Source organism: Alnus glutinosa, chromosome 1 (assembly GCF_958979055.1).
Source record: "Alnus glutinosa chromosome 1, dhAlnGlut1.1, whole genome shotgun sequence".
NCBI lineage: Eukaryota > Viridiplantae > Streptophyta > Magnoliopsida > Fagales > Betulaceae > Alnus > Alnus glutinosa.
The window spans coordinates 10,996,160-11,012,963 of record NC_084886.1 but is presented as its reverse complement, the minus strand read 5'-3'; the positions used below and the strand labels follow the sequence as shown (position 1 = coordinate 11,012,963).

General features: G+C 34.7%; 2 protein-coding genes across 3 annotated transcripts; one reads left to right on the top strand and one right to left on the bottom strand.

Moving 5' to 3' along the window:
• Nucleotides 1-3,461: 3,461 nt before the first annotated feature.
• On the top strand, nt 3,462-12,490 carry LOC133858519 (high mobility group B protein 15). Of its 2 annotated transcripts, XM_062293996.1 has the most exons (8): nt 3,462-3,828; nt 3,933-4,028; nt 4,146-4,393; nt 6,851-6,929; nt 8,078-8,234; nt 8,313-8,438; nt 10,939-11,345; nt 11,461-12,490. In XM_062293996.1, exons 3-8 carry the CDS (start codon nt 4,224-4,226, stop codon nt 11,848-11,850), a joined length of 1,329 nt encoding a protein of 442 aa, XP_062149980.1. In that variant the 5' UTR covers nt 3,462-3,828; nt 3,933-4,028; nt 4,146-4,223; the 3' UTR covers nt 11,851-12,490. The 2 variants fall into 2 exon arrangements, with proteins under 2 accessions (XP_062149980.1, XP_062149979.1); XM_062293995.1 differs by lacking the exon at nt 3,933-4,028.
• Nucleotides 12,491-14,005: 1,515 nt separating this feature from the next.
• On the bottom strand, nt 14,006-15,796 carry LOC133872286 (ethylene-responsive transcription factor ERF062). The gene has a single exon (XM_062309767.1). It carries the CDS (start codon nt 15,636-15,638, stop codon nt 14,412-14,414), a length of 1,227 nt encoding a protein of 408 aa, XP_062165751.1. The 5' UTR covers nt 15,639-15,796; the 3' UTR covers nt 14,006-14,411.
• Nucleotides 15,797-16,804: the final 1,008 nt, after the last annotated feature.

The window sequence follows — 16,804 nt, the reverse complement described above, 5'->3', positions numbered from 1 at the left end:
ATTTTGCAATGAAAGACAAATTTTATAATTTCGGATGATTGAGCACATCAAGTTCAAAATGCTTCAACTGAAATCTCAAATTAATTTTCCCATTCTTAAAAAGAATCAAGAGGATAATACTTATTTACAAGACTACATATATCATTAATTTAAATGATTTATAAGCATCATTTAGATCCAAGGACATAGTCAGAAACTCTTATGGCTAGGGGCCAAAAAGTTTTGTTAGTAGGGGTCAGTAGGCTAATTTTTATTTTTTTTACCTTATATATATATTTGTTTTCTTGGTTTATAGGAATTGAGGGAGGGCCATGGCCTATTACCAACTCCCCCATTAATCCGTCATTGTTTGGATTCAAAGTTAAGTGTCAAAAGTTTCATTGTACTATCACCAAACATATTATCGAGCTCTTGCAATTAAAAGTATGTGATACATTTTTAATATTAAATAAGTCAAAATGATATGAAGCTTCATTGTAATATGATCATGTTGATAATGACATTGACATTCAATATAACAAGCACTTGAATCTATAATGTCAATTTTAAATTGCTTGGAAAAGATAGAACATTCTCAAGCAAATCATTTTGACCATTATTTCTCAACTTTTGGATGAGTGCTTTTATAGTAGAAATTAAATGTATAGCATTTAAGATATCTTGAGATTTTTGTTGCAAAGCTTGACAAGTAACATTAGGAATACTCGTGATTTTTTCCATTATATCTAAAATAAATATGAATTGGAATGATGTAACAATTTTATAAGCAATATTAGCATCCACGCATTGAGAGTAAGTGGATCATTCTTTTATAATATTTTCAAGCACCCAGGCCCCCCCAAGCCTCAAGGTTCTCCCCCAAAAAAAAAAAAATTTAAAAAAAATTAAAATTTTACCCCAAAATTTATTATTTTTTCAAATTTTGGCCCCCCCAAATTTTATTTTTTCAATTTGGCCCCCCCAACTTGGGGGGGCTGGCTCCGCCCCTGCAAGCACTAAACAAGTAGTGCCAGACATCTTTACTAGGCTACAAATAGAATAAAAATAAGAACCCCAACCAGCTTGTTTTAAAGTGCCAATTTGGTTAGCTTATTTTTCAGTTTCAAGTTTGTCAATAGTTAGCATATGTGCAATTTATGATGTTTGAGCAATTTGTAATTCATCATGATATTTACATGAAGCACCGACTACATTGATAATGAAAAAATAAAATAAAATTGAGAAGAATTCATTAATATAAATTACATCTCTAGATGCAACAACCAGTGTTAATTGTGATCAATGAGCAACATAGTGTGCACAAGGATAACCATTAAGAAATAACGCCTACAATTATTTCCATTCACTTTGCATCTTGCTAGTACCACCGTATCATTGATTACGAATATTTTGAATATCAAAATAATGATGAAAAAGGATAGTAGATATTTCATTTTTTAGAGTCAATGCCCATGTATCTTTAAAATGGACAAGATCAAAGAAACGTTATTGTATAAAATCATATTTGTTAACAAATCTAAAAACAACATCCATTTGTTCTCTTCAACTCATCTCGTGCCTAATCAATAATAATACAAAATTTAGAATCCTTAATATCTTCACAAATTTTATCTCGAACCTTACTTGCAAGAACATGCAAAATCTCATTTTGGGTTGTATGTAAAGTATATACTTCACGATTTTTGAGCATTTTCCAAAATAAGCTTTGCAATTTTATTATTACATGATGCTAAAATTGTAATCATCTCAAAAGAATTACCTAATATTTTTTGAATAAGTGGTTTTATCATAACATATAAAAGCACATCCTTAAAATGCAAGTCACTAAAAAACCAACATTAATAAAAGTTTTCACACGTAGTCGATTATTGAAAACTTGTTCAGTATTCTATGCATTCATTACTTTATTACTATGTCGTAATCTATTCAATAAATCTTTCAAAGATTTCACAATATTATTATGGGGCGAACAAAGATCTCACCAATATAATTCAAAAAGGCACATTTTTTTTTTTTCATCATTAACATTTTTTTTTTCAAAGAAAAAAAAATTAAATGTAAATATAAAATCTGAATTGACCCGAATAACCCACAACATGGGCCACCTTCCAAACTCATGACAAAATTATATCTAAAAAGTGTGTGTTCAATCCTTAAAAAGTGCAGTCTGTTGCCACAAATAGAACCTAAAATGACCACATACTGCTTATATTCATTCAGAATTGACTCTAAAATGTGTATATCAGCCATTAGGGATCCTAAAATAAGGAACGTTTGGGAGGGTGGGAATAATTTTGAAGTGTTGATTGGCCTCCATTCAACTCCCCAGGAGCTACTGTTACGGCACCCATAGCTCACCACCCGCTCTCCTTATTTTTTACGTGCCGTAAAAAAAAAAAAAAAAATTAAAACGGTAAGTTTTTTCAATGGTTCAGATTTTATTTAAAAATTTTAATAAAAACAAATTATAAACAGTTAAAAAAAAAAAAAAAGATTTAGAAAATCTCCTATTATTTGTTTATTTACCACACCTGAGATAAATTCGGTTATTTTTGGTTCTTATCCCTTGTGGTTAGTCCTTGAGAATTGAGATTGTTTTCCGTTTCAGATGGGAAAGTCAATTGGGCACGTTTTACTAATACACACGTTACCTTTTCACCCACTTCCATTACTATACACCTGTAATCATAAATATATATTAATTATTATTATGGTTTCCTTTTATGGGGTGTCTTTGATTTGGGCACTCAAAAAGTCCAGAACTATCCTTCAGCATCTAGGCTTGTACCACAACTTAGTTGGGTCAAACTGGTCTTTTCCCAAGTAGCTCTGTATAATTAGGGTTACTTTTTCTTCTCCTCCTTTTGCTACCACCCAAAAAAAAAAAAAAAAAAACATAATAATATATATATATATATATATAATAACTCTTAACCTTTTATTATAATAGAGAGTTTTAACCTTAAGCTTCTTCCTTAATGTATTTGATTTTGCATGCTCAAATCTCTCACTGTTGGTAAGTTCCTTAATGTGTTTCATTTTAATGTAAATACTGTTGTTGTCTGTCATTTTCTTCATCTGGGTTTGTTTGTTATATTCTTATATTTTTATGCCATTTGCACATATGAAATATAGAACAGTGCATTGTTCCATAAATTCCTTTTGTGGGTAATCTTTGGCTTCCATGAAAGAGGGAAGACAGTGCCGATTTGAAAATTCAGGATGGGGGTCCCTTTGGACAAAAGGTGGGTGCTGAAGGAGGACTTTTTGATTGATGGGCACTGCGACCCACAAACCCCAACTCATGGGTAATGGGTATCTTCCGAATCTTTTTAGCCTGAAATAGTGTCAGATAATAGGGAGAGAGGAAGAAGAGTGTTGGACTTTGATATTTAATTAATTATATATATATATATATGTACAACTGTTAAGTACATATTAGATATCGTAATATCTTTCGAATGTCAGGCAAGGTCATAGCCTGTATAGGCCTGTAAACTCTGGCTCAGAGAGGGAGAGACAGAGAAAGGACTTTTTTATATTTGGGTCTTTATTAACATAGCGGCATATAGCCTAAAAGGGTGTCTTCTTTTTAGCCTCTGGTTATAAAGGCAGCAATTGAGCTGTGATGGATTCTTTCTGTTACATCCTTGGTACTCAGGAGGAATTCATGGCTATGACAGCTATGCTGTACCATTGGCTTTTCTTGGGCTTTGAATCTTTCCCTCGGTACTGGGAGTTATTTTATCAGCTGAGGTTGTTGCGCTTCTCATCAAGATGGTCTGCCTTGTTGTTTCAGACTTTCAGCTCTCAGTTGCAATCTGCATGGTGATTTAAATGGTTTTTATTTTTTATTTTTTTTTGTCATAATATTCTTCCACTGCCTTATCCTCATGGGCTTGTCTTTTTCTTTTCACTTTTTTTTTTTTTAGCTTTTCTCATTTCGCCAGATTCTGCATGAAAAGTAGAGCGTTGGCTATATCCTTGATGGGTTTCTTCTGATTTTTTTTTTCTGCCTTTTGCATGCTGTTAGTTCTACCTGAAAGTTTTCCTTCTTCTTCTTCTTCTTTTTATTTATTTTTTTTATTTTATATATATCTTTTTCTCTGTTTTTCCCTTCACCTGTATTAGTTTTTGTTATGCAGTGAAGATCGAGGTACAGTGGTTTGATGGTTAAACAGGGAAGGACGGAGTAAGGTTGGGGTCGTGGGGCCGAATTGCCAATGGCATCAGCTTCTGGTGCCAGTAAGAGTCCATTGCCCATAAAAGAAGCATCCTCTAATTATCATACTTACCCTCCACCTCTTGCAAAATATGAAGATGTTGTAGACAGTCCTAATCTGTTCATGGCTACTTTGGAGAAGCTCCACACTTCTTTGGAGACTAAGTTCATGTAAGCTTTCTTTCTCTTCCCCTCCCTCCCTCCCTCAACCTTATGCCTTGACACAAACATATTATCAAGCCATGATTTATTGTAGAAGCAGAAATACAATGAACCAAAGTAGTGATTTTTGTAACTTTAGGATTGTAGTGTAGTTGGCTTTATCATCTCAAATTTTTATGCGATGTTTTTTTATTTCTTTAGCTCTGTACTATTGTTTTTGAGTATGGCAATTTTTTTTTTTTTTTTTTTTTAAATTTTTTTTATGAATAGTATGGCAATATACTATTGCTCGTGTCTATTTCCTGTATTTTTCGTTGCTAGTAGTTGTTTATGGTCTTGCTCCGTCTTCTTTTGAGCAAATTATTCCTTGGAAGATAGAGGAATTGTTTTTTTAATACAAATGTTTTGATGTTTTGTCAAGTTTTCATTATTTCGTTTCAGGGCTATACTTATAATATGAGTTTCTGATCATGAACTTATTCTTGCTTACCTTTAAGATAGCAGTTAGAATCTTTTGGCATTTGACTGATGGGAATTTGTGAAAGATTTTGCTAGCCAGTGAACGAAAAAAAAAAAGAGATTTTAAATTTTTTTATCTAGTGATATTAATTGCCATAAATTAGTTATAGAACTACTAGCATATCTTGGACATCATGGTTTAGGAGTTTTTTCTTTCATGGTACCTAAATGGGACAGGGTTAAGCTGTGACTAAAAGATACAAATTGTCCTGGAGTTGGCTGTCACAAGCTGACTGCAAACCGCTTAAATTTACCTAACTAAATTTTCTATGAAGTTTAATTTTGAGATTGTTTTGTTTTCTCTTAAGTTACTTTTGATGTTAACTAAACCAGCATTAATACTTTAGTAGTCATTCGAATCTAGTGATACTTATTCCTTTTAATTTGGTTAGTTGGTGTACCTTTTTTTTTTATTTTTTATTTGTTTATGGAATACTTTTTGCGGTTGATTTGGGTTGCAACAAAGCATGAAGACCTTTGGTTGGTTTTCTTGTTTTATGCATTACTTCATCTAAGTTGGACATTTTTCTGTAGTGGGTATCATGCATCCATTTCTCTAAACTTGAATGTGTGGACAACTGTCCTTTTTAAGTTCTCATTAAATAACTTTATCAAACTCACAGAGGAACACATATTTATCTGTGGTATTGCTCTTTGAAATGAATTGGTTTAAGAATGTGATGGTTAATAACCACTTATATTATTATTTAGGTGCAATTAACTCAGACCTCTGCTGCCAAGTGTCATTATATCTTGTTTTCTGGTGTGGTTTCTAGGTGTAGCATGCTTTTGATAGAACTTGATTCATGCTATAAAGGCTAAATGTATTGTTGTACACAATAAATCACAAAAGCTTTGACTGAACAAATGAAGATTCTAAAGTTTTCATAGTAAACTTTACTTATCAAAAAAAAGTTTTCATAGTAAACTTTGTAGACAAGCAAAGGGGCTTGGGGTTTCTAAAGTCATTCTATGGTACTAGGTGTTTACGCTCATAAAACTCTTCCTTAAATGTATCATAATAGACATAATGAACCATTAAGTTTATAGATCCTGCCTAGATCTCCCACCCTCCTGGCAGGAATTGATTATGACCTAATGACTTCCATTTAGAAGAATCTGGTTTTCAAAACGGTGTTGGTAAAATGCCATTTAATGACATTAATTCCTGTTGTACAGACATCATCTTAAGGACCATCTAGCTGCAATATGCTTCATTGAAATGTCCCATGGTTTCTTTTTTGCATTAAGTGATCCAATTCCTCCATTTCCTCTGCTTGCTTAAATGTATGGCAATCAGTAAGTAATCCATTTTTGTCAATGTCTAGGTGATTCTCTCGTTAATGTCGCAACTAATTTGGTGTTTTGGTGGTGGTGGGTTTGTTTGTTTGTTTGTTTTTTTAATTCCAAGTGAAAATCTCAAAGAAAATAATTTTGTAATGGTTTGTGTTTAGGGAGAAAAGACGCAAGCAGTCTTGCATGGTGTGTTGCCCCAACATGGGTGGTGGGTTTTATTAGTTGTGAATTGCACAAAAAGCTTAAAATGTTATTAAACTGGCTCAAAAATGATCTATAGCTTTTGCTTCAATAGGTTGAAGCGTTTGTCTTCCACTCTTCCTTTGCGTTAGGTGAGACTGACACGTATCTGTTTCTGTAGGTGTTGGCATGTCAAAATGCTGGGAGCTGCTTGTCTTTTGTTACTTAGCTTTCTTGTACCCTATATGTGTACGTGATGTGACCACCAACTACAAAGTTTCTTCAATGGATGTTTTGAATATAAACGCTATCTTGTGTGTTATTATTGTCTTGTGCTATTACCACATGCTTCATACTATCTATAACGAGCATGTATCTTCACTTTCTTCTCTTTGACCTAGCTTATATTTTATGAGGTTTTCTGTTCTACTGTTGATATTCTATTGTTTTCTTTGTACATTTTTATTGTAGGATTCCCATCATTGGAGGTAAAGAGCTAGACTTGCATCGACTTTTTGTGGAGGTAACTTCTCGTGGGGGCATTGAAAAGGTAATATGAAAGTGTTGACGGCTAAGTAGTTGAGTTTCTTTTGCAATTAGTTTGATTTGAACCATTCCACAGGTGAATTGGTTGTCTGAAAGTTCCAATGTCATTTTGTATGTGATGCATATTTTGGATTCGGGCATGTACAGTTTGTTTGAAATTTTAGTACTATTAAAATGTCTAAAGATGCATTGTCAGAACACTTCCAGTCACAAGTGATTAACGAGTTTTGGTGGTTTTTTTTACCTGAACTTTTCTGTGATATGTTCTTGCACTACGCTACCTCTGAAAATGGTTTTTCAGCAAATGAAAATTTGTGTTTGATTCTTCCTTGACTTTAAGCTACCCTCACTCTCTTAAGTCAAGGACTTTATATTGCATGTTTTTTGTTCCTTTCATTTTTTTAAACGATGGTTAAAAAGGGTGAGGTTGATGTGAGATTGAGTATGATATGTATATATACACTTCCAGCAATCTAACTCAAGAAACTTCCAGCATACAATAGATAAATCATAGACTAGTAAATGTATCAACCTAAGTATAACCAGACAATTGAGTCTCCCATCGCATTGGTTAACCATGTAAAATGGTGTCCTCCTAAGCACTGCCACAGTGAAGAGTTGTGCTGGAATTGCAATATAAATGACTAGTGAGTAATGTCATACATAGTTATATTTGGGTAATTATAAAGGCAAAGACATTTTTTTTAGGTTTCTGAAAGAGGTCTCCATCGATTGGCGTGTAGACTTGTCAGAAGCTATTCTTGAGAATTTTCATCTCTTATGCTGGGTTTGGTTGTGCTGATTAATTGCTTTCCTACTCTTTTGTTACTTGATAATAGTCATATTATTTAACTTCTCGAATCTAACCCCTATGGCTCTATAATGTTACTGGAGTCTAGCTCTAGTAGATAACAATTGAGATTTGCAGTTTAGAGTTTATAAGTAATTATTCATAATTGTTTTTCTTGTGTTCTCCCTGTTCTTTTTGGAATTAAATGGGGTGTCATATTACTTGGAGTTATTTTGTATCATACAGATATTTATCATCTATATGAAGGTTGTTACATAGTTACAAGTGACAATTATTTTCTTAATATTCACTGGGGATGTGTTAGACATATAGTTACTTAACTGACAAAATGGAGTTTGCAGATTCTTAGGGAGAGAAGATGGAAAGAAGTGACTGCTATTTTCAACTTCCCTTCCACAGCTACAAATGCTTCTTTTGTACTGCGGAAGTACTATGTATCATTGCTTCACCACTATGAACAAATATACTATTTTAAGGCCCGGATCCCCGTGTCTTCTGGTGTGTGCATAAAACAATCAGCCCTCATTTGAATAAACATTACTGGATTCAGTTTTATAATACGACAGTCTTTGGCAGATTCTTTGATGAGCCCATCCACAACTCCAGTGCCCGCTCAAAGAACAGAATCTTTGCAGCCTACACTAGAAACCCAAGCAGCTGTGCTCAAGCAACAAAGGATGAAGACTGCAGAATTGCCTAGAGGTCTCTGCCTTTTCTTCTTTTCAATTCCTAAAGTTTTTTGGGAGGAAAAATAGAGGATAAATTTCTCTATGCTTCTTTAGTATCAGTTATGAATTCTTTGCCATTACCAAATCCTGGTGTCTTTTTACTTTTTTTTTTTTTTTTTTCTCTATTCCTTTCTGGAGAATGAGAGCTTTATCTTTCTTGGCAGGAATTGTCCTTTTTTATTTTTTTATATATATATCTTTTAGATGGTACTGAGATCTTTATGGCTTTGGGTGAAATATTTATAGTGTTTACACTACTTGAATCAGAGTGAAAAGGTGCTTTCATTGTTGTAGAATAAGAATGAGTCATAAGCTACAAATTTCTAACTATTGAATCTGTTGAAGATGGAAACTTAACAATTTTCTGTGTTAATTTAATTCTCCATGATTTATTGTCTGATTTTTTTTTTTCTATTTAATTCTAATTGTAATTTGCTATAATTACCTTTCAATGATAGTTTGTAATTCTTTTCTATTTAAACCCAAACTTTTCTTTTTCCAACTTGTATCAGAGAAAGTTCTGAGTTCAAACTTTATTTACGTCATTTATCTCCTATTTCAATTAAATATTGTATGTGTTGGGCCTCACTTGTTAAGAGAGAGTTTGGGCTCGCACTTGAAGGAGAGTGTTGAAGATAGAAGCCTACAATATGTTGTATTAATTCTCAGATCTGGCTTACATCCTGTAAAGAGAATAATTGGACATCTCCATTAAGAAAATGGACAGTCCATATTGAAGAGCAGTTTATTTAAGGCAGATTGAAACTTCCACCTACCGTACATGCCTCAAAACTTTGTAATCTCTGGCAGTAAAAGAACACTAACATCACACCATTGCCTCTCTCTCGGTCGAGTTATTTTGTTTTACTTTTAGATTCTGAATAAATATTAGATTTTCTCATCTGTCTATCTTCTACTAGAACTCAAATCGATCTCAAAAGTCTCATCAATTTCAAAAAATTTCATCTGGATCTTCTCCAAAACTGGCGTTGATGAACTTTTTTCTCTAAATATTGCATCACTTCCTAAAATTTCCTTTTGCATTTTATTGAAGGAAGTCAATGATATATTAATGTAAAGGAACAACTTTGAATGACAATAATCATATGATGAAGCTTTGAGGAATAACAAGATGAGAAATTGATTTAAAAAAAGAAAAAAAAAAAGAGGGATTTTGAAGCACCCTTCAAGAACCAGAAAGAATCTAGGATATTAGCAAATTGATTTTCTTTGATAAAATGCAAATTGATAGATTTGAATTCTAGTAGAAGATACCTAGATGAGAAAATATAAAACAGAATGAACCAAACAGAGAGAGAGTCATATGCTGTGCTAAAAGTGTTCTTTAACTGCTAGAGATTACAAAGTTTTGAGGCACGTACAGTAGGTGGAAGTTTCAATCTGCAATCTGCCCTAAATAAACTGCTCTTCAATTTGGACTGTCCATTTTCTTAAGTGGAGATTTCCAGTTATTCTCTTTACAGGATGTAGGCCATATTATTAATTCTCCATGATTTGATTACCTGATTTTATTTTTAATTGTAATCTGCAATAAGTACCTTTCCATAATAGTTTGTAATTATTTCTATTTAAACCCATGTAAACGAATCAAGGATCATAGTGGAATAAAACAATATTCTTTTGTCCTTGTTCCAGAATATTCTTCTTCTTCCAACTGAATCTACTGTGGCTTCTGGAAAAAAATGTTTTTGTTTTGGTTGCATCTGCTTTCTGTCATGTGTTGCATATCCTCGATGAATAATTTTCATACTTATGGTTGTTTAAACCAAAAATCATTCTGTCAACATCTAGTCACTGGAAGAAATATATGTTCCACAACTTATAATGAACAGTTTTTTTTAGCAATGTTCCCGATTTTCTTGTTCTTTTTTCTTTTTCTGGTCAGGTATATTTCTCTTGTATACATTTTGTGTATTTGGGTTGCACCTTTGCGCTTTTTATTTTTATTTTTATTTTTATTTTTATTTTTATTTTAGCAATGTCTCAAATGCTTTGGAAGTAAGTAGCTAGACAATTGGATATGCTTGTCCTTTTCTTCTTCTCCCCTTTCCCTCCCTGCAGGAAACTTTTCTGGAGTGTCTGCCGAAGGAATTAATTGCTGTCATTAAGTTATGGTCTGTTATTGCTGAGATTGTAAGATATAAAGGAGTCTCCTAGTGTCATGGCAGCTATTACCCTCTAGCCTGTTATAAGAATAACTTGTGTCGTCTTTGTTTTCTAGGATATTCTCTTCATTTATGTTATTGTTTCATGTCTTATCTACAAATGAAATGGGATATTTGGTGATTGTTCTCAACAAGTAGGTTATTGGGGTATTCATATTATTAACTGCTTATTTTTGTGTGAAGATTTTCAATTATATTTTTTGATGGCTTTTTCTATTGCCAAGATTTTTTTGGTTGACGAAATTACATCTTTAACATAATAAAGCTCCTTTTCTCTGGTGTTTGCAGTACGGTCACCATCATATTCAGGGTCTCCTGTTAATGTAGTAGGGGTCATTGATGGGAAATTCGAAAGTGGATACCTTGTTACTGTCACAATAGGTTCAGAGGAGCTAAAAGGTGTACTTTATCTGACTCCACAGGATGCAGTACAGCAAGTGCCACAGAACTATAGTGTCTTTGCCAGCAAAAATGTCAATGCCTCTTATGTACCTGGTATCCATCGTCGCCGCCGCAGGAAGAAATCTGAGATGAAAAAGAGGGATCCAGCTCATCCAAAACCTAACAGAAGTGGATATAATTTCTTCTTTGCTGAGCAGCATGCACGACTGAAACCCCTGCATCCAGGGAAGGACAGAGAGATCAGTAGAATGATTGGTGAGCTGTGGAACAAGTTGAAAGAGCCTGAAAGAGCAGTAAGACTATGGTTTATCTTCATTTCTAATGACTTTCAACTAGTCATACATTCTTTTATTTTAAATCCGCTTCTAAGAGTATTATTTTAAAGAATGCATTAATCTGCTGTTTCAGGTTTATCAGGAGAAAGCTCTTAAAGATAAAGAAAGGTACAAAATAGAGATGGAGGATTACAGGGAGAGATTAAGGACTGGTCAAGTCATCAGTGATGCAGTGCCACTACAACAGCGGCTTCCTGAACAAGGTGCAAATTTGGTGGATGCAGTTGCAAACATTGAAGAAAATGAGGGAGGGGACTCTCCTCAGACACCTGACAATGAGAGTTCTGGTAAAAGTGATTTCGAAGATGATAAGACTGCAGAGAAGGATTCAGATATGGATGCATCTCCAGAAGACAGAAAAAGAAAAAAAATCGAGGATGATAAGACTGCAGAGAAGGATTCAGATATGGATGCATCCCAGAAAGGAAAAAAAGGAAAAACAAGTTCCATAAACCAATTGTAGGTGCTGAGTCCAGCAATGTGTTGCACATGGAAGATGATGTTGGAGATGACAAGGTTGAGAAAATTGCGGAAGATATCTTAGGCGACACCATAGCCGGGGCAATGAAAGAACTAGTATCTACTGAGGAGCATTAAAATCTTTCCACGCGAATTAGGGGTGACTTTAGGTATGAAGAAATCATTTTTCTACACAACGTAGGGTTGAATCTATCCATTCTAGCATTTTCTTATGCATAGTTGCATTTAGATACGGTTTACTAATTCTTACTCGTGCCTCTTTCCCTACCAATTTTCTAATTCGGCGTGCTGTTGCAAATTGTATTACTTGTTTCACTGGGATAGAGATAGTCAGATAGAGGGGTCTTGGCCAACATGAAAATTTTGATGCATTTCTTGAGTTAATGTTTTGGGTTGTGTTGATATGTTCCCAAACTAGATTATGGTTACTGTGTTGATCGTTAGTAACTCGAAAGGGCCCTGGAATTAGGTGAGACATATCTGCAATGTTGCCTGGATTGAGAGGCTGAGTCTACAAATTAGCAGGGCAGTCTTTTTCCTAATTGAACTAGATTCAACTGTCGACATATACCACTGCATTTTGGTACTTATTTTTATGGAGTGGATGGTTGACTTTACATTGAGATTGGTGAGTCATTGTGCTTATTATTTAGGGATAAATACACTTTTGGTTTTCTTTGGATCTTAAAAAGTGATTAATCATTCTTTAATGTAAGCAAGAAAAAGAAAGTTAACGGAATCTGTTAATATGTTACATCGGCACCAATTATAGTGGCACGAATAATTTACAATAAAAAATCGATAGTTGATAATTCAGTTGCCATCTCTGATTCAAGTGCTACTTTTTGGTTGGCAGAGGACAATATTCAAAGTTTCAATGATCTACCATTTTACCTTTTGGTAACCTCATGATCAAGAACACATGACTCATTGAATCTGAGACTTGGGTCCACAGCAATGAAAACAAAATTGATATGGCTAGTTAAGATAAGATAAAACTGTAACTATATATCTCTTTGGCTTATATACTAGATTGTGATTGAGAGCAACCAAGAGAAAAGGTTAATTATATATTTTTTTGGCAAAATAGCGAATTTCTGTCAATTTTTTTTTTAACGGTAGAGACTAATTTTATATATTTTTTTTTTTCTAATCGTAGGGACTTGGTTTATCACTTTTTAAAACCCGAAGAACTATTTGTCAAAAATTCAAGCTACATGGACCAAAAATACATTTTATCTTCATTATTCATAAAAAAAATTGCTGAAAGATTGGTGAATAAAAGATTCATAGTGCATTCTTTTTCACTGCATGGTGCTGACGATTAGAGAAGCATGTCAGTCTTACGGTATGAGTTTAGATCCGATCTTAGTACATTTCTTTGGTTTTGTTATTATTATTATTATTATTATCATATTGTTAAATAAGATGAGGTGGTCGAAAACGATTTTTCTATTTTTGTTTTCTTTTGTTGTCTAAGCGAAGCAAGACATTGATACACTATGTAATGAATTCTAATTTTTTATAAGTCCTGTCAATTGAGTGGGCCAGATCTTAGAACTGGCAAACCACTTCTGGTTGCTATAGCATATAATATAGAAGTGCAAACCCTAAGGGGTTGGCTCGATCTAGTGACAATCGATCTAGTGACAAGTCACTTGGCTTCGCATTAGGTTTAAGTTTTGACCTTCCTTTGAGTGCAAACAATTCTTTGGAGCTACAACCGCGAGTGAAAACTCGAACTTTATCTGACCCGTGTAGAGGGGACGCTTTGCACAGTGTCCTGATTATATATATATAGAAGTGCATATTATCATGATCATGATTAGTGAAATTGAGATTATATTTTGTGATTAAGGTAGATTTCACAAATTTATTAATGTATATGTTGTCGCATAGTAAATATGTTGTCATATTATTTTTAGATACAATAAAACAAATATCCACGGTAAATACTTGAAATGGAGAGGATCTTAATCCTGAAATGTTGTATGCATAAATTACACCGTTCATTGCAAATTTGAGTCTAATTGTAGAATTTGCATGCAAGCCGATTACTTTTTTGATAAATGTTACATGTACTTTCAAGTGCTTATTTCCTGATGTGATAGTGAAAATCACAATTAATGCAAGATATATAGATTAACCTGTCCAATTGAATTAAAGATTAGCAACTAAAAGTACACGTAGCATTTTTCTTCAACCTTTACGTTTGATCCTTGTAAAAGGGCTCATCAATCCCCCTCCCACGTTCTTTTCTCATTTGGAATATCAATCGAAGTCCGAAGTTCAAAACTTCTCCCTTAACAGAACAAAATAGTACTTGAAACTAACAAACTACCAGAAACAAAATTACAGAAGAAAAATGAAAAACCCGCATGAAGAACATCCTCAAACCAAATATCATCATGGCAAAAGATTGCATGGATCCTGTAGTATGACCAGTAACGGGAAAATATGAAACTATGGCTCTTCCTACTGAAAGAAAAATGGTTGAGTAAAAACATAAATACCACATGAAGAGAAACCATGGGGGGCTGATGGTCATGACTCTGAGACTAAAAGAGCATCCCAGATCATGTCCATGTCCAAGGAGGGCATCCTACTTAACTGAACAGCATCCGCATCTGATAATACCTCCTGGCTTTTCTTGTTCTCAATCGCCTCTGATCCGACTTTGCTCTCCAACTCAATCTGCCAGTCTTTTCTTTTTCTATTCTGATCAGCTAAGCAGTTCTTTGGCGATGTTGGCGGCGGCTCGGCGGGGTTCTTGTGACCGGAAACGCCCTGCGAATGTGATATCGCCCGTAACTTTGCTTCGAGAAGGGCTGCTGTGGCCCCGTTCAAAGAATTGGCCTTCAGCTGATGCTTTCGATCTGGGAAATTCAGTTGTGCGTATTCCCCACGTAGCATGTAAGCCGCCGTGTCGTATGCCATGGCAGCCTGTTCCGCCGTGTCGAAAGTCCCTAACCAAACTCTTGTCCTGTTTCTTGGTAACCTTATCTCAGCAACCCATTTCCCCCAGTGCCTTTGCCTCACCCCTCTGAAAAGCTTTACTTGTGATGAAACGGATGAAATATTATTCATCTTCTGTACCTGATTTTGCGTTCTTCTTGCGGTGTACTTCATGGGCTGAGTCTTGGTGGTGCTGAGCCATGAGTCATTTATAAGGCCTTTAGAGGAGTAGCTTGTCATATTTTGATCGATTTTGAGCCATTGATCATTGCCCCTATGGGACTGAATTTGGCCGATTTGGGATATGGGAAATGAAGAGAATGATGGCGATGATGATGACGATGCCATGGATTGACATTTGTCTGTAGGGGAGTCAGCAATTGGTGTAGATGGATCTAACATGGTAGGTTCCTGGAGAAACAAAGTTAAATTTGGGAATTTGGATATGGCTGATAATGAAGATGGAGAAGAGGGTTGATCAGAAACTTGAGCTTTGGTTAGTTTTGGAAACGTATCCAAAAAATTTACAGGAATGAAGCTTTCTTTGGCACCTGATGGTGAAGCAAATGGACGTGTATGGTGGTGTTTATGGATGATAACATCCTGTGTAGTGGAAGAAGTAGAATCTGTACAGGAAAACAGCCTATCAGGTGATGCTGCTGCTGCTGATGATGATTTGATCATATCACGTCTACCAGGATGATCTTGACAAGCAGTCTGATGAGCCAGAGCGCCTAACATGATTGGATCACCAAAGAGATTTGACCTTCCTTGAATATAAGAAGGCAAGTACTCTTTTTGCATGAAGTTTTTCATCTTAGGGAACTGATCTTCCAGGTAAATAGTTCTGATGGAATTGAAAGAAGAAAATACAGAAAAAGAGATGTATAGAAATGACGTAAAGTGAAGGCACTATGCTTCTTATATTTATCCTCATGCACACCTCATGGACGGGAATCTGCTAATTCTCATTAGAAAATTAAAGGAAACTACTTTAATGATGTTGATAAAGTGAAGCTATATATCTCTCTGAGCCAGATCTGCTTGTTCGTGCTTGCCATTCTCGAGTTTTGTAGTCAACCAATCAGAACCTGACAACTCAGGCTCCCCCCCTTGCTTTACCTCTCATCTAGGGCTTATGGGATGGGTGAATATTCATCCATGACGCTGACTGCAGGAGCCTCAAAACTTTAATTTCACGACATTGTTTGTCTAGGTTAATTTGTTTCTTAATGATCATCATGTGATTTTCCCAAACACCCACATGTTATAATATTCTCTCTTTTTTACTTTCCTGATTGAACTTGATATATATATTGAAGACTAGAGCTAGCCTTTAATAAATTAAACTTTAGTCATCTCTAAGCGTCGTTGTCATTGCTTGAGGAAAATAATCACCAAAACTGAGGTGGGTTGCCTCATGATTGAACCTGAATAAAACCCATATTACTGTAAATGAAACAGAGATTAATTTATTATTGATATAATCAACCTTATTTATGAACAGGCCTTAAAATCAAATATTAATAAATTGTTATGTTCCTTTATGTATGAGGAAATCATGGCTGTCTTTTCTGGATGTTGCATTAAACAATTGGCCACGGTTCCAACAAAGGTATAGCTTATTTGGCGTTTCTTGGTTGCTCTTTTGGCAAGGGCTAGGAGACACTTGAGCACCACATCAATTCAATCAAGAAAAGGTAGCGGGACCTTCTATGGGCCATCTCCCTCCTCCCATTTTGAGCCGCAAATGATTAGAATTTTCCTTCTAGGTGCCAGGTGGGTGCTTGTTTGCAGCCTTCTTAAGCTACCTCTTTTGGTCGATGCCACTTGGAGCAACCATTCTAGAAGAAGAAAAACTAAAGAGAAATGTTATTTAATAGACTGCTATACGATTGTCTACAACTGAGATAGCGTGACAATGAATTTTTTTACGAGCCCCTACTGAAACAAATGTTGATTTTTAATGTTACTTCATTTCA